This window comes from Rhinolophus sinicus, chromosome 2 (genome assembly GCF_057876585.1).
Source record: "Rhinolophus sinicus isolate RSI-liver-muscle chromosome 2, RSI-T2T, whole genome shotgun sequence".
In the NCBI taxonomy this organism is placed as follows: Eukaryota; Metazoa; Chordata; class Mammalia; order Chiroptera; family Rhinolophidae; genus Rhinolophus; species Rhinolophus sinicus.
The window spans coordinates 114320286-114346884 of NC_142502.1; the positions used below are offsets into that span (position 1 = coordinate 114320286).

At 53.5% G+C, this 26599-nt stretch overlaps 1 protein-coding gene across 2 annotated transcripts; it reads left to right on the forward strand.

The window, feature by feature from the left end:
• Positions 1-570: 570 nt before the first annotated feature.
• On the forward strand, positions 571-26245 carry SNRNP200 (small nuclear ribonucleoprotein U5 subunit 200). 2 transcript variants are annotated; one of them, XM_088795935.1, is made up of 45 exons: positions 571-730; positions 1165-1328; positions 2208-2379; positions 2921-3113; positions 3575-3630; positions 4900-4998; positions 5341-5493; positions 5593-5692; positions 6077-6213; positions 6786-6869; positions 6956-7129; positions 7403-7540; positions 7778-7933; positions 8428-8598; positions 11749-11942; positions 12127-12250; positions 13309-13458; positions 13673-13783; positions 14249-14380; positions 14541-14729; positions 15044-15241; positions 15641-15793; positions 15911-15991; positions 16268-16351; positions 16985-17091; positions 17391-17509; positions 17747-17901; positions 18015-18204; positions 18333-18506; positions 19286-19446; positions 19755-19982; positions 20271-20462; positions 20551-20729; positions 20849-21000; positions 21736-21844; positions 22558-22666; positions 23075-23264; positions 23342-23506; positions 23619-23740; positions 23954-24097; positions 24193-24369; positions 24633-24793; positions 24874-24955; positions 25618-25710; positions 25818-26245. In XM_088795935.1, the coding sequence occupies exons 1-45, from the start codon at positions 686-688 to the stop codon at positions 25959-25961; spliced, it is 6411 nt and encodes a 2136-aa protein (XP_088652061.1). In that variant the 5' UTR covers positions 571-685; the 3' UTR covers positions 25962-26245. The 2 variants fall into 2 exon arrangements, with proteins under 2 accessions (XP_088652061.1, XP_088652062.1); XM_088795936.1 differs by lacking the exons at positions 571-730; positions 1165-1328; positions 2208-2379; ... (2 more) ...; positions 4900-4998; positions 5341-5493 and having other exon boundaries at positions 5641-5765.
• The last annotated feature ends 354 nt before the right edge of the window (positions 26246-26599 follow it).

Genomic DNA, 26599 nt, shown 5'->3' on the forward strand with positions numbered 1-26599 from the left:
ATCCAAATTATATCCCATGGTTCCATTTGCCCGGCGCTCAGCTAAACTGAGCTCTTAGCAGTTCCCAGGACATGCCTCAGTAGGCTGTTATGAATAGTACTTCTGTGGACAGGAAACCCGAAGGAGGATATCAGTCACTCACACAGGCGCGCGCGCGCACGCCCGCAAGTTATTATAAATTACTCGCTGGGTGCCTCAGTTTCCTCAGCAGGAACTGGAGCTAATTAGCTCCTTCCAGCCTGCATAGCACACAGGACAGATGCCACTGTCAGGAGCGGCTGGAAAAGCGCTGGGGTTGGAACGAGGGGGCTAAGCAGGTATACGTTTCGTCAGGAAGTGAAGAGCCTTTGATGCTCGAGGCCGGAGCCCGAGGTAGAGGAAGAGTATGGGCTGTGAGACCGAAGTGGCAGGAGGTACCCGGAACGAGAGTCGGAGGGTCTCGGGATTCCGGGACCGGAATTCTCCGGCCCCACCCAGAAGGCCGCGAGGAAGCGGCGCGCGCCCGCGGAGATGCGCCCCACCTGCACTTCCGGCGCGCGACCCGGAAGCGGAAAAGAGCTGGTTTCTCTCCGTTTCCCGTGCGTCTCTCCTGCGTCGTTCCGGCCCGTCGGGAGCGCGGAGAGGCGCGTTTCGTGGTGTGTGGTAAGGAGTAGCGCAGCGCTGAGACCCCGGAGCGGCCGCGGCCATGGCGGATGTGACCGCCCGTAGCCTGCAGTACGAGTACAAGGCGGTGCGTATGGGCTCGGGGAGGACTTCGGGCTCGGGAGCCCTTTGGGGAGCGAGAGGCGGAGGAAGGTAGTTTGTCTGAAGGCCTGCAGGAAAACCGCGAAAGAGGAGAGGAGATCGGATCCGGGGTCCCTGTCCGGTCAACAGCATATCCGCCCCCTTCCAGATGCCACCCCAACATTCCCAACACTGTCCCTGGTGTGGGTTACTATGGGCATTGTTAGGAGCAGGATGGGTTAACTGATTTTATTGCCCTTTACTCATGCGCAATTGTAGGATACAACTAGTTGGTCTGGAGGAAAACATCTTTTTCTGACTAGTGATTGTCAGCACCTGCTTGCTCCGGTTTTTACTTCCTTTATCATCCTCTGGCATCCCTGTGACATAGGAATTGGCCCTGCTCCTGTCAGACCTTCCATAATACTGTGATCTTTTCAGAACTCGAATCTTGTCCTCCAAGCTGACCGCTCTCTCATCGACCGGACTCGCCGGGATGAACCCACAGGAGAGGTGCTGTCCCTGGTTGGGAAGTTGGAGGGCACCCGGATGGGAGATAAGGCTCAACGGACCAAACCACAGATGCAGGAGGAAAGAAGAGCCAAGTGAGTACCAAGGGGAAAATGGTTTTCCTTCAGAACCAAAATCTCTTTCCTTGAGCATTTGAACAGCTTTTTTTTGCTGAAATGCTGGGTGTAAGATGAGACATCAATAGCAGTGAAACAACTCTGTGAAGATAAAAACAACATTAGAAGGTTAGAAGGTTCTTTGTCCTCAACAAATGTACCTGAAGTGGAAAACAACGTTTAGACCTTTTTCTAACATACGTGTTTCTGGTCCATAGAGAGATCTTAATTTTCTTCATGATGTCTTTAAGACTCTTGCTATTCCCTTGTCACAGTAACTCTTTTTTTTTTTTTTTTCCATTACGGATTTCACAGTCCTATTTTTTTCCTCTGCTGTTGCCCATTTTCTACTTTTGTTGTTATAGACTAATGTTTAAGCAGCCATGGAACGAAACATGGGTTTTTTTCACTTTTTTTTTGGGGGGGGGGGTATAGTTCTTTTCCTTTTTTGTTATAATTTATTGGGAATCAATGGCAATAGATTCTTTTGGCGCTTCATTTTCTCTGGCTTAAAAAAGAAAATGTGTCTGAGGGGTGAAAAACTATTCAAAATCCAATTGCACGATATTGTCATACAAAATAAAAAGGTGGCTTTGTTTTTTGTAAATGAATGAGGAGGATGTCTCACCGTGATATTCAGTGAATCTACTGGGAGAATGAGAGGATTCCCTTTTTGTTGCTGTGTTCCCGTAAAGAAACACACCTGCAAGTGACTAAGGCCAAATGGGAATTGTGCTGACGTGCAGTCACGTTGATGTTACCTGTGTGCCAAGAAGCTGAGAAGTAGGGTGGGCTTTCTTAGTGTTGCCTCTGAGGGGAAGGTTCTGCCTGTTCATTCACCATCACTGTGTCTGCCAGGCGAAGGAAGCGTGACGAGGACCGGCACGACATCAACAAGATGAAGGGGTACACGCTGCTCTCTGAGGGCATCGACGAAATGGTGGGCATCATCTACAAGCCCAAAACCAAAGAGACCCGGGAAACCTACGAGGTGCTGCTCAGCTTCATCCAGGCTGCCCTTGGGGACCAGGTGAGACAGCCCCGGGGTGAAGCCATGGTTTTGGAGAGGGAGGGACTCACACCTGGGTGCCAGAGAACCTTGCCTGTGGATATTCCTCTGTGGGCTGTGCCAATTTGCAGAGGTGGCTGATGTTTCCTGAGCACTTACTTTATATGAGACAGCGCTTCTCGTGTGGTTAGGGACCATTATGAGTCTGAGGCTCTGGTCAGGTGGGTGCTAGAGGAGGCAAAGATAGAGAATTCCAGAAGTTTGGCAGGCTAGTGGAAGACTATGGAGTGCCTATACCACCTGGAGAAATGTGGCAGACGATAGTGGAAGCCATGTCCTCTCCTTTCTAAGACCACCTACCTAATCATTTTTAAAACAGGGGTCTTACTTCAATTGTGTGAGTTTGGTGGCATTTTTCATTACCATTAATGAATATGATCAGAACCCGGAATGCAGGGTTTAAACAGGTATGACTCCTTACATCCTGTTGTCACATAAAGCTGGGTGGTGATGTTCTGCCTGTCATTGTTCTAAATGTTTGTTGGGTTGGTTTTGCCACCAGCCACGTGATATTCTTTGTGGGGCAGCTGATGAAGTTCTGGCTGTCCTAAAGAATGAAAAGCTTCGTGACAAGGAAAGGAGAAAGGAGATTGACCTGCTTCTGGGTCAGACAGATGATACCAGATACCACGTGCTAGTGAACTTGGGCAAAAAGATCACAGACTACGGTGGAGACAAGGAAATCCAGAACATGGGTAACTGAACTCTTTATGTCCTGATCACATTAACTGGCTGCTTGTTAACCCCTAAACGTGATCTAGCTCCAGTCGTTAAAACAGCTGAATGTGTCAGTGAGTTCCCATAACCTGTGGTGTTTCTTGAATAGTTACTATTGCTGGACACCAGAATCCCTAGATCACTGCAGCCATTTCTTACTCTGGATCTTTTTGTTGTATAGAACATGGGAGAAAATCTGGGCAGAGCCTGGGGAGCTCAAGTGGTTGAGCAAGCAGAGCAGGGCCTTAACCCAGCTTTGGCAGGTGGGGAGGGCCTCGCTGCTGGCAGTACAGGTGGCTCTCTATGTCCATTGTAAAGTGAGTCCTTAGACCTGCCATCTGTCCTGAGAGGGAAGTCAGGCAACTGGGGAGGAAATGAGCTCCACGGTGCTTCCTCTCGCTATCTGTTCACTGTCCCTTCTAACCCCTTGTTGTTTCAGATGACAACATTGATGAGACATACGGAGTGAACGTACAGTTTGAGTCTGATGAGGAGGTAAGTGATGAAGCAAACCGACACAGCTTATTCTTGGTTTTTGAAATTGTTGAGGCAAGGGGACCACGACTAGTGTAAGGAAGCCCCCAGCTGAAGCCAGATAAATTTTGTGGTGTCGAATGGGTGTCAGACGTGGGCATGTATATTATTTTGCTAAAAAACTGGTGTTGTCATTTTTAGGTTTTAAAAAGCAAATTAAACTTATAAATGTAAACTTACATAATTTGAAATAAAACAAATGCATCGGCAAAAAGAAAGAAGGTAAGTACAGTGTATACCTTCACCGAGGGAGTGTGCTGTCACATTTCACTGCATTTTAACCTCCCTGTAATAATTTCCCACTGATCAGTACTGTGTCCTGCAGCCAGTTTCAGAAGAATGCACATTTGCCCAAGAGCCCGAGCACATTTTGTACGTGGTTGTTTAAGTAACAGTTGCAGCAGCCACTGAGGTTTACCATCTAATTGTGATTTCTTGAATATAAGTAAACGGGAATGGGGGGCTCTGGGAAATCTTTGCAAAGTTGCTTTAGAGTTTTGAGCGGTGAGTTTGGCTCTAGAAAGATAAAATGCCGGCCTTGGAATATCATGTGCTGGACAGGAAAAAGAGGCAAGTAGGAGGGTCAGAGGAGAGAGCACCAAGCTTGGAGCCACGCGATCTGGATTTTGGTCCTATGTCTTGGGCAGGTCATTTTGCCTCAGTTTCACCGTCTATCAAATGAGATGAGTGAAATAGGTGATTGCTGAGTCCCTTCTTCTAGCACAGTTAATAGGATTTTATGATTTTACATAGCAACAAAGAATACTTTGCTTGTAGCATTCATTTATTTAACGAATGCTTATTGTTAAGTGCCTGCTTTTAACATGACCACTGCGTCCCTAATGCAGTGTGAAGCAGTGTGTGAGTAAAGATGGTGGTGAGCAAGCTGAGTGTTGTCCACACTGCTGGACCCAAGATGCTTCTGCTTCGCTCTTCTCTTCTGCTAGCTGCCAGCTCTTTATTTCATGTATTGATCGGGTGTGTATGAGAGACTGACCCCGCGGCAGCCTCAGGTGCGGAGCAGAAAGGGTAGAAGCAGCTCACGTGGACCTGGAGTGGGAGGTCCACATTAAATGTACTCGACAAGGCTGACCCTGCTCCCAATAAGCTGTTGGTGTCGCCCCAAAGCTATCGCTCTGAACATGAGCTAACTCGCGGCGACTTGGGAGAGCTGCTGTGGTGATGGGAGTCAGCTCCGTATCACGAGCTGGGGTGGGGGCTCTTCCACAGGAAGGCGATGAAGATGTGTATGGAGAGGTTCGAGAAGAGGCGTCTGATGACGACATGGAAGGGGATGAGGCTGTGGTGCGCTGCACCCTCTCGGCCAATGTGAGTACAGTCTGCGCCTGCTCACTGCTGCGAGACCAGGGCCTGTTGGGGCGGTACTTCCTGTCCGTTAAGTCACTTCCTGAGCTCCCTTTTCATAGTGTGAGCCGCGATCAACACTTAGTGTCGTCGTGATTTTCTTAAGATTTTAGTCAGTCACCCTCTCTTTCAAAGGCCTGTGTTGATGACATCTTAGGTTGGTGTGCTCCTGAATTCGGGGTAGCTGAGTTTTGTCTCCGGAAAGTTCTCAGAAGAAGGTGGGCTATGGGTGGCGAGTAGAGCGGTGTTGCGTGGTGACAAGATGCAGTTGGACGTGACGGGCTCAGTGCCTGATTACTTGTGCAGCTCGTCGTCTCCGGTGAACTGATGAGCTCCAAGAAGAAAGACCTGCACCCTCGGGACATTGATGCATTCTGGCTACAACGGCAGCTCAGTCGCTTCTACGACGATGCCATCGTGTCGCAGAAGAAGGCAGATGAAGTGTTGGAGATCTTGAAGGTAGGGCCAGGGTCGTGGTATTGTGTGCCGTATAGCTGGATGTGACAGTGTATGAAGCAGATGGCTGTGTCCTTAATCCTGTTGTTGTCTTTTGTGCAGACGGCCAGTGATGACCGGGAGTGTGAGAACCAGCTGGTGCTGCTCCTGGGTTTCAACACGTTCGATTTTATCAAAGTTCTGCGTCAGCACAGGATGATGAGTGAGTATACAGTGGGCCCTTGGCAGTACACACGCGCGTGCCCAGTGGGGGCTGCGTCAGCACAGGATGATGAGTGAGTATACAGTGGGCCCTCGGCAGTAGACACCCGCATGCCCGGAGTGGGCTGCGTCAGCACAGGGTGATGACGGAGTATACAGTGGGCCCTCGGCAGTGCGCACGCGCGTGCCCGGAGTAGGCTGCGTCAGCACAGGATGATGGAGTATACAGTGGGCCCTCGGCAGTGCACACACGTGTGTGCGGTGGAGACTGCTGCCGTCATAGCTTCAGCACGTTTCGTTCATTTTTCTTTCTACCCAAGGTTGAAGGTTGATTTTATCCCACCCCTGCCTTCTCATCTTCCCTTTCTCCTTTTGCTGTTGGCAGTTTTGTACTGCACTTTGCTGGCCAGTGCACAGAGTGAAGCTGAAAAGGAGAGGATTATGGGGAAGATGGAAGCTGACCCAGAGCTCTCGAAGTTCCTCTACCAGCTCCACGAAACCGAGAAGGAGGATCTGATCCGGGTGAGGGCTGGGCTGGGCTGTCTGTGTGACTCCTGAGCCTGGAGGGTTAGCTTTGGAAAGAAACAGCTAGAAGGTTGCAGCGTAAAGCTAAATGCCTACTTAAGCGAGGAGGTTGAAGAAGTAAAGACTTTCTCTAAGTTCTTTGAGGGTTGTCAGTGTACAGATTAGAATGAACACGTTCACTTTGGTGCGGTTGGGAGGACTCTGACCTGCCGTCCTCACCAGCTCCAGGGGCCCTTTCCTGTTTTTTTACGCAGTAAATCATGGGTTTTCCTGAAGTAGAGGACAGAACACGTGTTTGCTGAACACAGAACCCACTCTTGCATGCCTTGGGGAGCACCCTTGGTGTTGACTTGTTTGAAATCCCTGCATTGTGCGTTGTCCCTTTTAAGCTGTTTGCTGATTTCGTCATCTGGTGGTCCCTGTGGCAGGTGTCTGAATGAAAAGGGCTGTCTTTCTGTTTCGGGTCTTACTGGTCAGCACCTGTGAGGCAAGCTTAGCTACATAGGGACGGAGAAGGACAAGAACTAGAATGGTGACTAATCATTGCCTGTTTCTCTTTCCCCGTTCAGGAGGAGCGGTCCCGGAGGGAGCGAGTGCGGCAGTCCCGGATGGACACTGACCTGGAAACCATGGATCTGGACCAGGGCGGAGAGGTCGGTGTCAGGCCCCCACGACTGCGGCGGATGGAGCTCCTGGGCTCAGCTCACTCACTTCCCATGTGTGTCTTTCCTTGTCCCAGGCTCTGGCTCCGCGGCAGGTTCTCGACTTAGAGGACCTGGTTTTTACCCAGGGGAGCCACTTCATGGCCAATAAACGCTGTCAGCTTCCGGATGGATCCTTCCGTCGCCAGCGTAAGGGTTATGAAGAGGTGCATGTGCCTGCTCTGAAGCCCAAGCCCTTTGGCTCAGAGGAAGTGAGTGAACTGCCTCAGTTTCTCCTAGCTCACCTCCCTTCTGGTTTGGATGTCACCCCAGTCACCACAGTGTGGCCTTGTCTCAGAGACAGGGGAAGCTGCTGCAGAGCTTTCCCCTGGGGATTTTGAGCCCAGGGCTCAGTACTGATCCCTTTGGCTTGGCCTACAGTGGAGAGTGACGCAGGAAGATTCCCAGGAAACAGTGCTGGCTGTCCTGCAAGAACAGTGCTCACGGGGTTGCCACTGTGATATGAACGCCTTTCCTCCTTCCAGCAACTGCTTCCAGTGGAGAAGCTGCCCAAGTACGCCCAGGCCGGATTCGAGGGCTTCAAAACACTGAACCGGATCCAGAGCAAGCTCTACCGGGCCGCCCTGGAGACCGACGAGAACCTGCTGCTGTGTGCCCCCACCGTAAGCACTGCCTGGGCCGCTGCTTTCCGGGGGGGGGGGGGGGAGTGTATTTTCGGGGGGCTGAGATGGTTCATCTCCACCGTACCCCCAGTTCTTCATTCTTTGGTGGCAGAGCTGTTCAGTGGTAGGATAAATCCCAGGACGTGATCTGTTTCCTGTTCTGGTGACAAGGCCACAGGAGTTAGGGCAGGTGAGCATTCCCGGGTGGGCAGGCCTCATCCGTGGCCTCTGTCTCAGGGCGCCGGGAAGACCAATGTGGCGCTGATGTGCATGCTCCGAGAGATCGGGAAGCACATCAACATGGACGGCACCATCAACGTGGACGACTTCAAGATTATCTACATCGCTCCCATGCGCTCTCTGGTGCAGGAGATGGTGGGCAGCTTTGGAAAGGTGAGCGGCTGGCGCAGCGTGCAGTGTGGGAGCAGGTCTGCTGTGCACTGCTTGTATCGCGGCGTCTCTGCAGTGCCTCAGGTGGTGGTCGCTCCATTTCAAAGTTGGAACTTGACCCAGGCCCAGTGGCATGTCCCAGACCTGTCCTGTCTTTTGCAAGGGTTTACTACTGTCTTTCTGTCGTCTTGTCCGTAGCAGTTTTCTCCAGTTGTCTCAAGAGCATTGTCGGAGTATTTATGAAGCCCCAGGTGGTTGCGTTGATAACAGTCGAGGTCCTGGAATCTGCCTGACGCACTGTCCCCTGGGTGTGCAGGGCTTGCAGGGAGCCTCTGCTTCATTTGCCCGAGTGTGAACTTGGGTTTGTTTATATGGTCGATCTGTTTCCCAATGGGCGGCTACCTACTTCCGTGCCTTGTGCTCGGACATTCAGGCAGAAGGTGTGGTGCCATGGCCCCTGCAAGCCTTGTCTCCTGACGTGCGTTTTCCCCACCCAGCGCCTGGCCACGTACGGCATCACTGTTGCGGAGCTGACCGGCGACCACCAGCTGTGCAAGGAGGAGATCAGCGCCACTCAGATCATCGTCTGCACCCCCGAGAAGTGGGACATCATCACCCGCAAGGGTGGGGAGCGCACCTACACCCAGCTCGTGCGGCTCATCATTCTGGTGAGCGGGCGCCAGGGAGGGCACAGCTGCCAGGCTTCTAGCTTTGCCGTCACTGTTCCGTGAGAATCTGCACTTACCTGCAAGTCCCCCGTAGGCACAGTGTTTCCTGTGTTACTCTTTTTATTTTTGTTCACGTCTGAACTCTTAGAGTATTCCATTTTCTCAGCACGCTTACTTTCCCCATTCCCATATTCCGGTGCAGGCCTTACTCTCCCCCCCTTTTTATGTTTTGGTTGCCACAAATTGTCCCTGTTGATGGTGGTCGAATAGCCTCCTTTAGTATTTCTTGTAGTGCAGGTCGTGTATTAGAAAATTCCCTCAGCCTTCTGTATGTCTGGAAAGGTCTTTATTCCTCCTTCATATTTAAAGGATATCTTTGCTGGATATATTATTCTTGGCTCATAATTTCTCTCTTTCAATAGTTTGAATATTTGATTCCATTCCCTCCTGGCTTGTAGAGTTTCTGCTGAAAAATCTGATGAGAATCTAATGGGCTTTCCTTTGTAGGTTACCGTCTTCTTTTCCCTGGCTGCTTGAGGATTCTTTCTTTGTCGTTGATTTTAGACAGCTTCAATACAATGTGCCTTGGAGAAGGCCTGTTGGGGTTGAGGTAATTAGGTGTTCTATTTGCTTCTTGGATTCGAGGGCCAGTTCTTTCCACAAGTTTGGGAAGTTCTCATCGACAATTTGTTTGAATATATTCTCTGTTCCCTTCTCTCTTTCTTCTCCTGGTATGCCCATTATTCTTATATTGCTCTTTCTGATGGCGTCACAAAGTTCTTGTAGAGTTCTTTCATTTCTTTTAAGTCTCAAGTCTCTTTCTTCTTCCATCCATGTCATTTCCTTGTTTCTATCTTCGATGTCACTGATCTTTCCTCCATCTGGTCAACTCTAGTACCTAAGCTGGTTATTTCATTTTTAATTTCTTCTATTGAGTTCTTAATCTCCAGAAATTCTATTTGGTTCTTCTTTAAAATTTCAATCTCTTTTGTAAAATGCTCATGTTCTTTGATTGTGTTTCTGAGGTCATTAAACTGCCTTTCTGTGTTTTCTTGTATCTCGTTGAGTTTTTTCAGAACTGCAATCTTGAATTCTCTGTCATTTAAGTCACATATTTCCCTATCTTCAAGTTCCTTTTCTGGAGACTTTTCACTTTCTGAGCTGTCTTGTTGCCTTGATTATTCATAACAATCACTGATTTATTATTTCTCTTCCTAGACCTCTACAGGAGTTGTTTCTGCAACAGGTTGATAGGAAGAGGTCTTTCTTTTGTTTTCCAGTATGTGTTGGTAGAATGTTTTATTTTCTCTCCGACTGCAGCCTTTTTTTTCCTCTCACACGGTAGTGCTATGTTTTCTCTGTACTATTCCAGCTTCTCACACAATGGAGGGATTCCCTGGGAGACAGGCTTCTCCTCTGTTAATAGTTCGCCTGGGTCACAGGGTGCAGTGTCCCTGTGGGTATGCAGAGAGCTTTTGAAGTTTCAAAGCTCTTCCTGCACCAGATTCAGAACCTGTATGTTTCAGCAGTTCTGTTTACTCCTGCAGGGATCCGCCCAGATAGGTGGGGTCAGGGGCGGGGTGAGTTGTCAGAGGTAGCCCAGAGCAATGGCAGCGACCACCACCACAGCCCGTCCTGCTTCCACAGCTCCCTCCCCTCTGCTGGAACCAGTTGGGCTTCGAATCTGTGTCTGTGGTCCACAGTTCTCAGAACAGCAAATATTCTGTTCTTTTGATCCGACACAGCTACTGTTCCGCTTGTAGCACCAGGCAGGTGGGGGCGGGGCGAGCTCTGGGAGGGGTGGGAGGGGGCGGCTAGTCTCAGTGCCTAAGGCTCCGTTCTCTGCTTGGCAGTGAGGGCTTAAACCACTGTTTTCAGCCTTTTTCCCTCAGTCTTTACTCCGAGGTCTCTGCCGTGAGCGTTGGGTTCAGCCGTGTTTTATGCTGTCCCCTCAGCCCTGTGGGCCATAAGCGGAGCCCTAGCAGTCCGAGTTCTTCCCTCTCCCGCAGCTGCGGTGGTTCCGGGAAGCAGCGAGCTCGGCGCACTGAGCGAGGTCTGCGTCCTGCGTCTGCGCAGCTCTGACTCTGCACTTCTCCCTTCCCTCCTCCCCCGCTTGCGCGATTCGCCCACCTTTAGTTGAATTCAGTAGTGAGCCTCTTCGTCTTGCCTGTCTGCTGTGCAGGGAGTCCTTCGTGGAGTTATTGTTGTTCGATTAGTTGTAAATTCCAGGGGAGCTTTACAGAGGCTCACCTCACACCACCGTTTTGATCCGGGACGTCTGAACTCTTGTGAGGTAAATGTAAACAGAGAAACGAAAAGAACTAGTAAGTCCTCCCAGAACCTCCCAGGGCTTTTTAAGAAGCAGTCCGTCAGAGGCCTACTGAGCGGTCGGGATGCGCTCCACACAGGCAGTGGGCACGCAGGCCCGTGACGGGTCGGCAGCCCCTGCTGTGTGGGAAAGGGAAAGGAGTGCTCGCTCTGTTGGTGCTTGGCATTCGGGAGGAGGCGCTGGCCATCGCCGGCTGGGTTTTGTTTATTGGGACACATTGTTTACAGCTGCTTCTGTGCGCCATGTAACGGACTGTGGCTCGCAGCCTAACGCATTGCCTGGCCCTTTGAGAACAAGTTTGCCAACCCCGTTTTAGAGCCTAGTCACTCAGAGTCTTGGGTAGGATTGCAGAGACCCCAGGTCACCCACAGCTACTGCAATGCAGTTTGCATTGTCATGAGATCCCCTGCTGCTGGGTTTGCTCACCAAATTGGAGAAGCACTCCTTAGACCCTGTGAACTCACCATCGGGTGCCTGCTGTCTGCCAGTCTTGCTGAGGGTCCCTGCCCAGAGGTGCAGCCCTAGTTGATATAAATGTGGTCTGATCAGCAGCTTCATTTTCAGTAAGTAGTGGAGTTCAGAACTCAGCTGCAGTGTCAGGTTTTCTTGCCGTAAAGCATTCCGTTTCCCTGGGCTGTAGCAAAGCAGCATGGGCAGAGCCTGTTACTTCCTGGGTGCTTCCTGGTGAGTTGTCTCCTTCGGTTTCTCTTGTTTTCTTTATTTGGTATATTCAGTCTGCACCTACAAAACACAAGCACCCCCAGGAAAGGGGCTGCACTCCTCTAGTCCTCGAGCTCAGTGGCTGCCCTCCCGTTCCTTAGGATGAGATCCACCTTCTCCACGACGACAGAGGTCCTGTCTTGGAAGCTTTGGTGGCTAGGGCCATCCGAAACATTGAGATGACTCAAGAGGATGTCAGGCTCATCGGGCTTAGTGCCACCCTCCCCAACTATGAGGATGTGGCCACCTTCCTGCGCGTTGACCCTGCCAAGGGCCTCTTCTACTTCGACAACAGGTGTGGGGATGGGGACATGTGTCACCCGGTGACCTTGCTGTCTTTCCCCTTCCAAAGGTGCTCTGTTTGCTTGGGTTTTGATGTGGTATGCATCCAAAGGAGAATACCGCTCCTGGGCAGTGAAAAGGACCCCTTATTTCCTCAGTGTTCTGGGCCTCATTTGTCTTAACTGTTGAACCTGCAGCTTTCGCCCAGTGCCCCTGGAACAGACTTATGTGGGCATCACAGAGAAAAAAGCTATCAAGCGTTTCCAGATCATGAATGAAATTGTCTATGAGAAGATCATGGAACATGCTGGAAAAAATCAGGTCTGTCTGTGGTTTCTTATCACTTGTGAAATGTGTTCTTTTGAAATTTCCTTTTACCAAAAACCAGGCAAGGTTAACAAAGATAAAGAGAAGACACAATACAAATCACCAATAGCAGGAATGAAATGGGGTATTATACAGAACCCGAAACCATTGAAAGGATAGTAAAGGAATACTCTAAACAACTTTTTACACATAAATTTGAGAACCTGGAAGAAATGGACCATTTCCTCAAAAACCACCAGCTACCAAAACTCAGCCTAGATGAAATATAACCTGAACAGTCTTATAAACCATGAAAGAAATAGCATTTGTAACTTAAAAACTCCCCAAAAAGAAATCAGTCATAATATTCAGTTTATCCATCTACATTACCAAGGTCCCTTGTCTAAAAGTTTTGAGAGGTTCATACCAAAAGTGTAACAGTAAATATAAAGATGAAAGTTAGCTAGTGAAAGGGTACTTTTACTAGAAAGTATACCATTTTTTAGTCAAAAACTGAGTTTAGCCATGTTAACCAAGACAGAAACTAAGGAAAAGTGACAGATTACGTATTTATTTTTTTGTCTGCTAAAAATTAGTGTTACATTTAGATGAGACGGATTTAGGTGAAGAGGCCATTCTTTTCTTGGCACTAAATACTTGCAGGACTTTATTACCTACAAAATAGTGCTTGTCTCATACTGAGACTTATTTCTTAAGTCCTTTTCTAAAGGGTATTGCCCATTGTTTCATAAATATTCTAGCTGTTATTTCTCAGACACACTCTTCAGGTGGCTTAGGATCTTGTGCCTGAGCACAAATTCTTGAGATGCCTGCATTTGCGTCCGCATTGCATGTGAACATAAGGATAAGGTGCCAAGAGTTGGTTTAGCTTCCCAGTCCCGGACTGGCATGGCGCTGCGTGGGTGACTGTCTTAGGGTCTTGCCGTCCCTGCTTACGCTCCTGGGCCTGTAGGCGCTCCTCTTCAGACCTCGGTTCCTCTGCCTCCTGCTGTGGGTACCCCGGGCTGTGGCAGGGCTGGGGGAACCATGTCTCCTGACTGATCTCTACTTAGGTGCTGGTGTTCGTCCATTCCCGAAAGGAGACGGGGAAGACGGCTAGGGCCATCCGGGACATGTGCCTCGAGAAGGACACTCTGGGTCTGTTCCTCAGAGAAGGCTCTGCCTCCACAGAAGTCCTTCGGACGGAAGCTGAGCAGTGCAAGGTGAGGACAGGCCGGCCGGCTCTCACTGTGCCTGGGACCGGCTCGACCCGAGGTCGTCCAGACAGTCCTTGGGGATGGCACCATGTTGCACACAAGTGAAGGCTGATCATGTGCAGGTGGCAAGGGCCAGGAGCTCCTATGAAGAGGTTAACTGGTGTCTGGGAGGGTCCCACAGGAGGCTCCCCTCATCACCCATTCGTTTTCTCTCCCACAGAACCTGGAGCTGAAGGACCTTCTGCCCTATGGCTTTGCCATCCATCACGCGGGCATGACCAGAGTTGACCGGACGCTTGTGGAGGACCTCTTCGCGGATAAACACATTCAGGTGAGGGGGCGGAGCGTGGGTGGCACCGTGGGTTGGCCCAGGTGCCCAGGGCAGAGGGTTGTGGTGAGCACAGTGGTGGTGCCGCCTCTCCCCACGCCCATACCTGCCTCAGGGAGGATGTGAACTTAGGAACGTGCCTGAGAAGCACAGCACGGCAGGCGTGGCAGTGACTCTAGGTCATGCCTTGTTCTCTTCCTCTCTTGGGAGAGCCTGTTTTCCATTGTCTGGTGACGCTAAGTTGATTAGTATAGGTTTGCACTTCTGCCTCTTAGGTGGCCCTACATCCTTGAAAGGTTAATTCTTGAGTAAGTGAGGACCCCAGGACTCCCTTCCTCTTTATTCTGTGACAGGGAGGGGACTCACGACACTCCTGCCAGAAGCTCTGGGGCAGGTTGCCTAGAGGAGTAGGGGACACTGACCCTCTGGTGGAAACATCTGTTTTCCTTACACCTCGCTTTGCCTCAGGTTTTGGTGTCCACAGCAACGCTGGCTTGGGGTGTGAACCTCCCCGCACATACAGTCATCATCAAAGGCACCCAGGTGTACAGCCCCGAGAAGGGGCGTTGGACAGAACTGGGGGCACTGGACATCCTGCAGGTACTGATCCTGTGTGTTCTCGGTGGGGAGGAGGACCCTGTGTGTGGAAGGCGAGGATGCCGTACAGAGAGCTGGCAGAAGGCGAGGGCCTGGACAGGAGCCTGGAGTCCCACCCAGCAGCCCTGTGGCCACAGCCCTGTCACTTTGTTGTCTGCCCCAGATGCTGGGACGCGCTGGGAGACCCCAGTATGACACCAAGGGTGAAGGCATACTCATTACGTCTCATGGGGAGCTCCAGTACTACCTGTCGCTCCTCAACCAGCAGCTTCCCATCGAGAGCCAGATGGTGTCCAAGCTGCCCGACATGCTCAATGCGGAAATCGTGCTGGGGAATGTCCAGAACGCAAAGGTAGGGGGGCGCCTCCTGCCTTCTCCAGAGAGCCAGGTACCAGGAGTGGGCTGTGTCTGGTGCTGCGGGGCATCGGCATCTGGGGTCCTCCCTCCTGCACCCCACACCTCAGTGTGAGCAGTCTCAGCTGCTAGGGTATGGCAGACAGTTCCCCTTTGCTGACATTTCAGAAAGGACTGTTTTTTCATAATGAAATACACATTCAGGAGACCTATAATAGTCACTCTTACGGTTGGGAACTAATGTCCAGTGATCCTGGGAGCTTCTCATTTGGACACCAGTTCTGTATGCTGACACCACGCGCTGTTTCGTAGGACGCGGTGAACTGGCTGGGCTATGCCTATCTGTACATCCGAATGCTCCGGTCCCCAACCCTCTATGGCATCTCTCACGATGACCTCAAGGGAGACCCCCTGCTGGACCAGCGCCGACTGGATTTGGTTCACACTGCTGCCTTGATGCTGGATAAGAACAACCTGGTCAAGTATGACAAGAAGACAGGCAACTTCCAGGTGAGTGGGCTGAGGGATGGAGGCGAAGGTCTCAGCGAGTCGTAGTCCAGGAGACTTCTGGAGCTCACACTCCCGATTTGAGCCCTGCCTCGTGTCCATTGCTGGGAACAGTAGAAAGACAGGTGGGGCTGTGTGGTGCCGTCTGAACCTAGGGACTCCTGAAACGGTACGATAAAGCCTGATGGGGCCGCCTTTCTGTAGCTTGAATAAAGGTGCTAGTTCTGCTGTCTTTTCCATGTGGGTGTCTGTTCACTGTGGGTCAGATTATTGTGCCACCTTTCTCCGTGTGCTCGGACCAGGCACTCGCCCTACGGGGTATCCACCCAGGGGCACGTGTTGTCCACGGTGAGAGGTTGCGGCCTGTGAATGCCCACGCCGGACTGAGTCTTCCTTCCTTAGGTGACAGAGCTGGGCCGGATAGCCAGCCATTACTACATCACCAACGACACGGTGCAGACCTACAACCAGCTGCTGAAGCCCACCCTGAGTGAGATCGAGCTCTTCCGAGTCTTCTCGTTGTCCTCCGAGTTCAAGAACATCACTGTCAGAGAGGTCAGTCCTCTCATATCTCGTGTGGGGACAGGGATCGGGTGCTCGCCGCCAGCTCGCCAGACGGGGTCTGTCCTCGGCTGCCCACCTTGGCCTTGACTTTTTTCCTTCTCATGGCAGGAGGAGAAGCTGGAGCTGCAGAAGCTGCTGGAGAGGGTGCCCATCCCTGTAAAGGAGAGCATCGAGGAGCCCAGTGCGAAGGTGAGCCCGTCTCCTCTGCTCAGGGAGAGGGTCAGGCGGTTTTCCAGACCTTCTTAAAGGGGGACCTTGCGTGGGGTTTGTGCTGGGTTACCTGCTCGGTTCTCCCAGCATCCTCCTCGTGTGTTCTTGTCACGTGGAGTAACAGTTACTTCACGTCTGTAAGTCAAGAGCTGTAGAAGGTCTTATATTGGCATGTGTGCCAAGAGCAGACGTGTGATTCATTTCCTCGGGCTCTTCAACGATTGTCCTCCTTCTGGCTGACCTTGCTTTTTCCAGATCAATGTGCTTCTCCAAGCCTTCATCTCGCAGCTGAAATTGGAGGGCTTTGCACTGATGGCTGACATGGTGTATGTCACACAGGTGAGGACAGTAGTGCTGCCGGGAGAAGGGGCCTCAGCAGTTGGCTTCCTTGTGCGTTGTGCGGCTTGGAGAGGCCGGACACTGGTGAGGGGAGGAGCCGCTGAGCTTTGCCCTGGTTGGCTCACTGGTTGGTGCATGTTGGTCCCACCCGTTTCACTGCTCTTGAGCATGTGGGAAAGGCAAGGCCTAAGAGAGAGTGCAGGGTGGGGCTTCATAGGGAGATCCACGAGACACAGCGTCTGCTTGCCTAGAGGATGGCTGCCCACTGGCGCCTGGGCTCACAAAGGAATCCAGAACTGGCAAGAGGCTTTATTGGCTACTCTGTCTTTACCTGTAAGCGCAAGTCAGTAGCACCCTTACTCTTGCTAGAGCCTTAAATGCTAAATGAGACAAAAGCTTTAAAATCATGCAATGAGCGTTAGGTTAAAATGCACGGATGCTCGGGCTGCCTTTTCTACTAGCCTGCATCCAGCAAGCACCTTCTACATAGAGGAGAAGAGTAATTACAGGGGGCTTTGTTACAGAACTGCTGAGGCTGGTTGCATGAGTGAGGCTGTTGAGCCATGTGTGGAGTGACTCCATTAAGTCTGGGGACAGTGGGGACGTAACAGGCATTGCTTTGTCTTTGCCCAGTCGGCAGGCCGGTTGATGCGGGCCATCTTTGAAATTGTCCTGAACCGAGGTTGGGCGCAGCTTACAGACAAAACCCTGAACCTTTGCAAGATGATCGACAAACGCATGTGAGGGCCTGGGGAGCTGGCAGCTGATCACCGTGATCGGGGTCCCAAGGCCGAGGGTGGTGGGAAAGACAGAGTGCACCTGACTGCTGGTCCTGATGCACGAGACGGGACATGCACCTGGGGGGCATGCACCCTGGGGGGGGGGCACAAAGGGGATGAGGCTTGACCCTCAGTCCCCACTGCTGGCACGGTGTTGAATGACTTGCGTGGTCATAGTTAATCTCTCGGGAACCATAATGAGGGCAGTTTGTTACAAGCCTTGCACGAGGGAGTCACAGTTTTGTTTCTTACCTGGGTAGGTGGCAGTCCATGTGTCCTCTGCGCCAGTTCCGGAAACTCCCTGAGGAAGTAGTGAAGAAGATTGAGAAGAAAAACTTCCCCTTTGAGCGTCTGTATGACCTGAATCATAATGAGATCGGTACGTGGGAAGCTGTCCTTGACCCTGCAGCCCAGTCTCAGGCCGTCACACGGCATTTCCCAGACCTTGTGCCCTGACATCCCGGCCGCCCCTCCCGGCCCACTGAAGTCCTAGGCCAGTCTTGGGCTGGGACTCCTGGGCTCCACCCAGAAGGTGGGGAAGGGCCTGCCCCGCTGGCTCCCAGTGTGCAGATGTGCCTGGCAGCTGCCGCAGCCCCTGTGCGCTGTGTCCTCTCAGGCGAGCTCATCCGTATGCCGAAGATGGGCAAGACCATCCACAAGTACGTCCACCTGTTCCCCAAGCTGGAGCTGTCGGTGCATCTGCAGCCCATCACGCGCTCCACCCTGAAGGTGGAGCTGACCATCACGCCGGACTTCCAGTGGGACGAAAAGGTAAGGGTGTGCTGGGCAGAGGCCCTGGCCCCAGGTAGCCTGGGGAGAGCTGGGCTGGACGGCCATGTGCCCCTGCTGGCTCACGGTCCCCTGCCTGCCTTCCGTGCTGGCAGGTCCATGGTTCGTCAGAGGCATTCTGGATCCTGGTGGAGGACGTGGACAGTGAGGTGATTCTGCACCATGAGTACTTCTTGCTCAAGGCCAAGTATGCCCAGGACGAGCACCTCATCACGTTCTTCGTGCCCGTCTTTGAGCCGCTGCCCCCTCAGTACTTCATCCGTGTGGTGTCTGACCGCTGGCTCTGTGAGTGTCCTTGCATGCCCCCCCAGGGCAGTTGTGAGCCTGACCTTGTTGGAGGGAGGGTTCCCGTGTGCGCAGAGGGGCCCTCAGGTCAAGAGGACTGCCTCCTACCACCCGCTTTCTTCTGGCAGCTTGTGAGACGCAGCTACCCGTCTCCTTCCGCCACTTGATCCTGCCCGAGAAGTACCCGCCACCCACCGAGCTGCTGGACCTGCAGCCCTTACCCGTGTCTGCCCTGAGAAACAGCGCCTTCGAGAGCCTTTACCAGGATAAATTTCCTTTCTTCAACCCCATCCAGACCCAAGGTGGGTGTGTCGGGTCCTGGGCCGTCAGAGCCCCTGGAGGCCTTGTAAGGTCACTGGGGTCAGGGAGGGAGTGCTCAGGTCCCGGCAGGCGTGGCAGCCCCTCAGTGCCCACTGGCTGAGCGCCCCAGGCACTTCCTGTCTCACACACCCTTGTTCATGGGCAGTTTACCACTTGGTGCAGCTCACCAAGGAGGGCCATGTGTCGTTGAGCAGAGTGGACAAGGCCCCCCCATCACCTCGGGGAGCGCAGAGCACGCCTGTGTTCTGAGTGCTGTGGGCTGAGGGCATCTTGGGCGTTTCCCGTCTGTTCCTTTCACCAGCCCCATGGGATTTACCACGTGAGATATGGCTGTCAGTGTTCCATTTGATAGAGGGGGAAACTGAGGCAGCGGCACCCAGTTGAAGCAGCTAATAAATGGGACTTGGACTTTCACCCCATCTCGATGCCGGGGTTCGGCTCTTCCGTTCCCACATTAGATGCTTCCTAGGAGATGGAGCATCGGAGCAGAGAGACGGAGCCAGGGCCCTTTGCTCTGTGTCCTGCGCCCTGAGAAGACCAGCAGAGGAGACGACTTGGGCTCCTTTGCTTCTCTTGTTGTCCCACAAGAACTCTTGCTCTTTCCTTCTGTGGGGGAGGGAGACTGTGAGGGCACCAGTGGGGCGGCCTGCAGGCTGTTGGCCCTGATTGGGGGCATCCACGCCGGCGGCTGGCCTGCCCCTGCTGTCTGAGGAGCGCTCTGAGTGTGTCCTCAGTTTCACACCGCTCCATCGGTCCGCAGTGTTCAACACCGTGTACAACAGTGATGACAACGTGTTTGTGGGGGCCCCCACGGGCAGTGGGAAGACCATCTGCGCCGAGTTCGCCATCCTGCGGATGCTGTTGCAGAACTCCGAGGGGCGCTGTGTCTACATCACCCCCATGGAAGCGCTGGCAGAGCAGGTACACGGCGCGGTGTCACCTGGGTCTTCCCATGAGGAGGCCATTTCCATCTGAGCCCAGGTCCGGTGTTTCTGAAGCCTGGGTTTGATTTGCAGGGTCACTCGAGGCAGGACTGTTTGCTGTTTCTCAGTCACTCCCTCAGTTTGGGAACTAAAGAGAAGCCCTCATCCCTGAGGGTTTGTGTGGGGGGTGGGGGAACAGTAGCTTGAGACCTGCAGACCAGCCAGTCCCTGGCTTTTCAGTGTTTGTCACACTTTGGGGGGCGCTGCCTGGCCCACCGACACCTGCCTTCCCTCCCTGCCCGCCAGGTGTACATGGACTGGTACGAGAAGTTCCAGGACAGGCTGAGCAAGAAGGTGGTGCTGCTGACGGGCGAGACCAGCACAGACCTGAAGCTCCTGGGCAAAGGCAGCGTCATCATCAGCACCCCCGAGAAGTGGGACATCCTGTCCCGGCGCTGGAAGCAGCGCAAGAACGTCCAGAACATCAGCCTTTTCGTGGTGGACGAGGTCCACCTCATCGGGGGCGAGAATGGGGTACGGCTGCACGCACAGCATGGGCCCAGTGACCTTGGCGTTGGGCCTTGTGAGTGGGTCTGAGGCCAGACACGAGGAGCTTCTCTGGGAGGACTCGGCTCGTCACCTTGTTCCCAAGGGACGATGTGAGACACTTTGTGGTACTCTTAGTGGAGATTGGCTGCCATGGAGGAGGTGGAGCCAGAGACGGGAGCCCTGAACCTGAGGGGGGGCCGGGAGAGTACCTCCGGGGCGTGGGGCCGAGGTGGCGCCTGGGCCGTGGTGACTCTGCCCCTCCCTCTCTCCCAGCCTGTCTTGGAAGTGATCTGCTCCCGGATGCGCTACATCTCCTCCCAGATTGAGCGGCCCATCCGGATTGTGGCGCTTAGCTCCTCGCTGTCAAACGCCAAGGATGTGGCCCACTGGCTGGGGTGCAGTGCTACCTCCACGTTCAACTTCCACCCGAACGTGCGCCCTGTGCCCTTGGAGCTGCACATCCAGGTGGGGCCCGCCCTCTGGTCCCTCGTGGCCTCCTTTCCACACAAGTGGGTCTTGTGACCTCCGTCTCTCTTTCTCCCATGGTCCCCAGGGCTTCAACATCAGTCACACGCAGACACGCCTGCTGTCCATGGCCAAGCCTGTGTACCATGCTATCACCAAGCACTCGCCCAAGAAGCCCGTCATCGTCTTCGTGCCGTCTCGCAAGCAGACCCGCCTCACTGCCATTGACATCCTCACCACGTGTGCGGCGGACATCCAGCGGCAGAGGTGGGAGGCGCCAGGCCTCTGGGCATGGGGCGTCGGGTGTTTGGAGGGTGGGCCCCCTGTGGCTCGGGGCTGGGCGGCCACTGGAACGCTCTGAGCTGAGTTGGTGCTGTGTTGCCCAGGTTCTTACACTGCACCGAGAAAGATCTGATCCCGTACTTGGAGAAGCTGAGTGACAGCACGCTCAAGGAGACGCTGTTAAATGGCGTGGGCTACCTACACGAGGGGCTCAGCGCCATGGAGCGGCGCCTGGTGGAGCAGCTTTTCAGCTCAGGTAAGAACCTGGCCCAGCACGATCCCTGTGCTGTCGCGTGCTGTGATAACGGGCTTGGCGCTGTCCTCCACGGCGCACTGGTCCACATCAGAGCGCTTTTCCGATGGTGGGATGTACTACCTCGTCTGAGTAACCTCATGCGGCAGGACAAGTGCTCCCCCCACTTGCTAATGAGAAGGCAGGTGGGCATGCGAGGCCGTATCATTTCATAACCTGCTTTTCTGGACCAGTCCTTCAGCCCCTACCCTGGTTTTCCACAGGTACCAGACCTGCCAGGGTCATAGACCTGAGATGTGCCAACGAGACAACTGTGATCTCCCTAGGGGTCTGTGTGTCCGTCCCTTACTGCCCTGTAGCATTTCACAGTTATCATTTCGGCAGTGGAGATGGTCCTGTCAGAAGCACTTCCTGTCAGTTTGACCCTGGATTCTGTCTGGTTTGGGGCACACTCTGAGCTTGAGTTTGCTTTCATGGGCTGCGTTGGCACTTCCCAGTCAGCAGGGCCAGTTTCTAGCCTCCGCTGGGCTGGGGATTCTGTTCCAGGGTCCCCTTGGTGCCTCCGGGACAGTCACCCAAGCAGGGCGACGGCAGATGGGCCACCTCACACAGTACTGCGTTCACCCTGTCATATCAGACCTTGTTTCCAGCAGGCTTAGCTCTGCGTTCTGCAAGCAGGTCAGCCCCTGCGTCAGCCAGGGAGCCCTGCACTCAGTCTCCTCCTCTCCTCACCCCCAGGGGCCATCCAGGTGGTGGTAGCTTCTCGGAGTCTCTGCTGGGGCATGAGTGTGGCTGCCCACCTGGTAATCATCATGGACACACAATACTACAATGGCAAGATCCACGCGTGAGTCCAGCTGCGCTCGGCCCGAGCGGGAGCCCCTCTCTTAAAATGAACGTGACACCTGCAGACCCAGCAAGCAGGTGTTCGGGGCGGGGACAGTTTTCAGCCTTGACCTAGGCGCACACGAGCTTCCTAGTTGTCTGTCTGCCATGTTTCAGCAGCGGGGAACCGGGCGTCTGGCGGCCAGAAGGAACCTCCGAGCATGTAGTTACCCTGTTTGTTTTGTAGACTGGGAAAGTGACTTGGTCCAGAGCACACAGCCTTGTGATTGCAAAAAGTAGATTTGATCTTTTGCAGAAAAAGCTCGAATAATTTAACTCAATAATTTTTTCTCAAAATGCAGGTTATTTTTGAAGTGAGTTTTATTTTTATAGGCCTATTTTTAATGTCTGAACCTGCTTGTAGATTTGAAATGAAGTCAGGTGACTTGATAACTCAGGAAGTACACAGTTGTTAAGTGTGGCAGCTTGACTTATACATGTGCTCCTTTATTAGGAGCGATCTTGCTTTTGGCATTAGATGGGCTTTTAGTTCTGGGTTAGGGACCCTGCAAACTGCAGTGGCCGGTAGCTGAGTGAGATGGTGCATCGGCACCAGAACACACACCGTTTGCTGTGATGTGCCCATGTCGCCCCATGGCGCATCGCCCTGACCTCGGAGAGCTGAGCTCCTGAGTGTGGCCCAGTGCTCACACCCCTGCCTTCTTCCGTCTCCAGGTATGTGGACTACCCCATCTATGACGTGCTGCAGATGGTGGGGCACGCCAACCGCCCTCTGCAGGACGATGAGGGGCGCTGCGTCATCATGTGCCAGGGCTCCAAGAAGGTCAGTCCCAGCCTCGGAACACACGCTTTCATCTTAAGTGGAGGTCTTGTTTTCTGTTCTGTCAACTTCTGCTTTTATTTTCCACGTTGCTTTAATAAGCCTCTGCCGCAGGAAATTTGGTAGCCTTTTGCTTTTGTTGCTGCTCTGGACTCCATGTGAGAGGTTTTCGCTCTCTGGCTGGTTCCATCTTCCCTCAGGCACTGCTCAGCATGTCCCACTGTAACAAGAGCCGGTGATGCCAGTGGCACAGACACACCCAGCATTCCAGACCCAGACCCCGCTCACCTTGTCCACAGCTGCTCTCCCCAATTTCAGTATTAGCTGCGTCTGTCACACAAGCTTGCCCTTGGCCCTTCTTTGAAACCGTGTTGTCACTGACTGTTCCTACTTCCCCTTCCTGATTCCTAGGATTTCTTCAAAAAGTTCTTATATGAGCCATTGCCAGTAGAGTCTCACCTGGACCACTGTATGCATGACCACTTCAATGCTGAGATTGTCACCAAGACCATTGAGAACAAGCAGGATGCTGTGGACTACCTCACGTGGACCTTTCTGTACCGCCGCATGACACAGAACCCCAATTACTACAACTTACAGGGTCAGTGGACCTCGTGGCTTCCACAGCCGTAGCTGGCCCTCTCCCTGTGACTCCCCACTGACCGCTCACCTTCACAGGCATCTCCCACCGTCACCTGTCTGACCACCTGTCAGAGCTGGTGGAGCAGACGCTGAGTGACCTGGAGCAGTCCAAGTGCATCAGCATAGAGGACGAGATGGACGTGGCGCCTCTGAACCTGGGCATGATTGCTGCCTACTATTACATCAACTACACCACTATCGGTGAGGGGCCGGTGGCGTGGCCGTGCGTGTGGGTGTGGCCCCCGAGGAGCTGTGATGGGGGTGGGGGGCCCGGGCCACGAGTGCACCTCCCAACTGGCCGTGTTTCTGCCAGAGCTCTTCAGCATGTCCCTGAACGCCAAGACCAAGGTGCGGGGCCTCATCGAGATCATTTCCAACGCGGCTGAGTATGAGAACATCCCCCTGCGGCACCACGAGGACAGCCTGCTGCGGCAGGTACGGCCGCGTGGAGCGTGTCCACAGGGCGGCCTGTGCACCCGAGCATGCAGAGCCTGTCTCTGAAGCACCTGTACACCCTTCACCCAGATATACCCTCCCCTCACCCCTAGTTCTGAAGGGTTGCGAGCCTGGGACAGGTGGGGCTTTGGCCCAAGAGTTGATCTCAGGCTGGGTCACCTGTTCGTCACCAGCTATTTTTCTTCTCTCCAGCTGGCTCAGAAGGTCCCCCACAAGCTGAACAACCCCAAGTTCAATGACCCACACATCAAGACCAACCTGCTCCTGCAGGCTCACCTGTCCCGCATGCAGCTGAGCGCCGAGCTGCAGTCCGACACAGAGGAGATCCTTAGCAAGGTAGGGGGGCCGCAGTGCGGGCGCGGGCTGCGGGGCTGCAGGCCTGTGAGGGAGCAGCCCCAACCGCACCTGCTGTCACACTCCTCCCCGCTCAGGCGATCCGGCTCATCCAGGCCTGTGTGGATGTCCTCTCCAGCAATGGCTGGCTCAGCCCTGCTCTGGCAGCCATGGAGCTGGCCCAGATGGTCACCCAGGCCATGTGGTCCAAGGACTCATACCTGAAACAACTGCCGCACTTCACCTCAGAGCACATCAAACGTTGCACAGACAAGGTGAGCTGGGGCTGCGCCTGAGAGCTGAGGGTCCTGGACTGGGGTGGGTGCTGGGGGCAGGTGTCGCTGGGGGCAGGCTCTGGGTCTGGTTCCTCTGAAGGTGTTGCACTGACATGCTAGATAGAGGTCGCACCTGGCAATCGAGGGCGGTGCTCTTAAGCCTGCTCAGTAGTGATTGCAGAATGGGGACTGACAGCTTCTTGGAACCCATTTCGTTGGCTATGAGCGTGTCTTCTCCCCCTAACCCCGAATGCCCACTGCAGGGAGTCGAGAGTGTTTTCGACATCATGGAGATGGAGGATGAGGAGCGGAATGCGCTGCTGCAGCTGTCCGACAGCCAAATGGCGGACGTGGCGCGCTTCTGTAACCGCTACCCTAACATTGAGCTGTCCTACGAGGTGGTGGATAAGGACGCCATCCGCAGGTGAGCCAGAGGGCTGCTCGGTTCCTTGTCCCGGGTCCCTGCTGCCATGGTGCTGAGGTGCTCCTGGTTTTGTCCTCCAGTGGCGGGCCGGTCGTGGTTCTGGTGCAGCTGGAACGAGAGGAGGAAGTGACAGGGCCCGTGATCGCGCCTCTCTTTCCACAGGTATGTCCTGCTAGCTGCCTTTTCTGAGTGTCTGCTGGAGGCCTTCATGGCAAGAGTCAGTACACGGTGCATCACCGTGGCTGTAGCATAGTGCGGGGCTCTCCTAGCTGTTTCTTCTCTCTCCTTTCTCACCGCCACTTACTGTGCTCTCAGTTGCCTGACTTTTACCACAAGAAAGAAAGTCTGGCAGAAACTAGATACACCATGTGTAATACTTAATTTTACAAACTAGTTGAACGCACTCCGAGGAAGGCATGCTCTGACATGGACTACTTGGGCTTTCTGATGGAGGACTGGCCAGCACGGGGGTCTTGACAGAGGCAAGGCCCAGTTCGGATCCTCTCTGCGGGCAGGCTCTCCACACTCAGACTGTGATAGAGGGACCTTGGGTGCAGTGGCAAGCACTACATGGGACAGGTGCTTTGGGACGAGGATATGTGCCGGAGCCAACAGATGAGTCCACATGCTACTTAAAAACTGAGTTCATTTGAGATACCTTTTGACAGTTTTAAGATCTTAGTTGTATCAACTTGTATTTCAGGAGGGATTTCTAGAAAGCTTTCTATCTGGTTTTTGTTTTCCTACCTTTTTTAAAACCATTCTCACGGTCTCATTGCTCTCAAGTTTTACGTGCTGAAATTCTTGGCTTTTGGTCACTGCAGAAACGTGAAGAGGGCTGGTGGGTGGTGATTGGAGATGCCAAGTCCAATAGCCTCATCTCCATCAAGAGGCTGACCCTGCAGCAGAAGGCCAAGGTGAGTGTCCGCTGGCCCAGCATGGTTCTGTGGTGGGGGCGGGGCAGGAGCGCCCCCCCACGTTGTGCTCCCCCTTCGTGCTCCTTGACTCCTCCTGCTCTCTCCAGGTAAAGCTCGATTTCGTGGCCCCGGCCACTGGCGCCCACAACTACACTCTGTACTTCATGAGTGACGCTTACATGGGATGTGACCAGGAGTACAAGTTCAGCGTGGACGTGAAAGAAGCTGAGACAGACAGTGACTCAGACTGAGCAGGGCTTTGCTTTCAGAGGAGCTGGGCCTGAACCCTGGCCATGGGGCGTGTGGCTCACAGCTGTGCAGAGAGGTGTTGGTGTGAGGGCTCCCGGGTAGGGCGGTGCCGCCCAGCCTGCCTCCTCCACGTTCCCCCTACTCCCTTGTCATCCACGCTTTGGCTCCAGTGTCTGCAAGTGTCAGGTAGCTGTCAGGTGTAACCTGTGTATAGCAGTTTTAGGCACATCCCTGGTAGTTCTTTTATTAGAGTCAGACATTCTAATAAAATAAGTTGGAGAAACCATTGTCTTTGCAGTGATTCCAAATTGTTCCCTTTCTCTAACCTCAGGTCCTTGGCTAAAAAGATTTTAACCACTGAACTTGCTTAGAATGAAGACTAGCAGAGGACAAGTTGCTCTTTAGTCGGCTGGTGTGGAGGAGGGAGGTGTCGGCAGCTTCTCTTGTGTCAGGAACCCTGGTCCCTGCTGCTACCCAGGTGTCAGCACCACTGCGGGAACTAACACTGAGCTGCAAGGACAGGACAGATCCCTGGGCAGAGGTTCCTCAGATCTGCAGCGCCCCCTCTCCTGCCCAGGAGGGGTGAGGACGCAGCCGCTGGCCCAGATCTTGGCACACTGATGCCGAGAGCCATGTCCAC

Excerpts from the sequence above, each read along its gene's own strand:
- SNRNP200 (XM_088795935.1), top strand. The coding sequence starts at position 686 with ATGGCGGATGTGACCGCCCGTAGCCTGCAGTACGAGTACAAGGCG. Across the intron at positions 3,631-4,899 it reads AGTTTGAGTCTGATGAGGAG|GAAGGCGATGAAGATGTGTA; the intron begins GTAAGTGATGAA and ends GCTCTTCCACAG. Across the intron at positions 15,992-16,267 it reads TCGAGGAGCCCAGTGCGAAG|ATCAATGTGCTTCTCCAAGC; the intron begins GTGAGCCCGTCT and ends TGCTTTTTCCAG.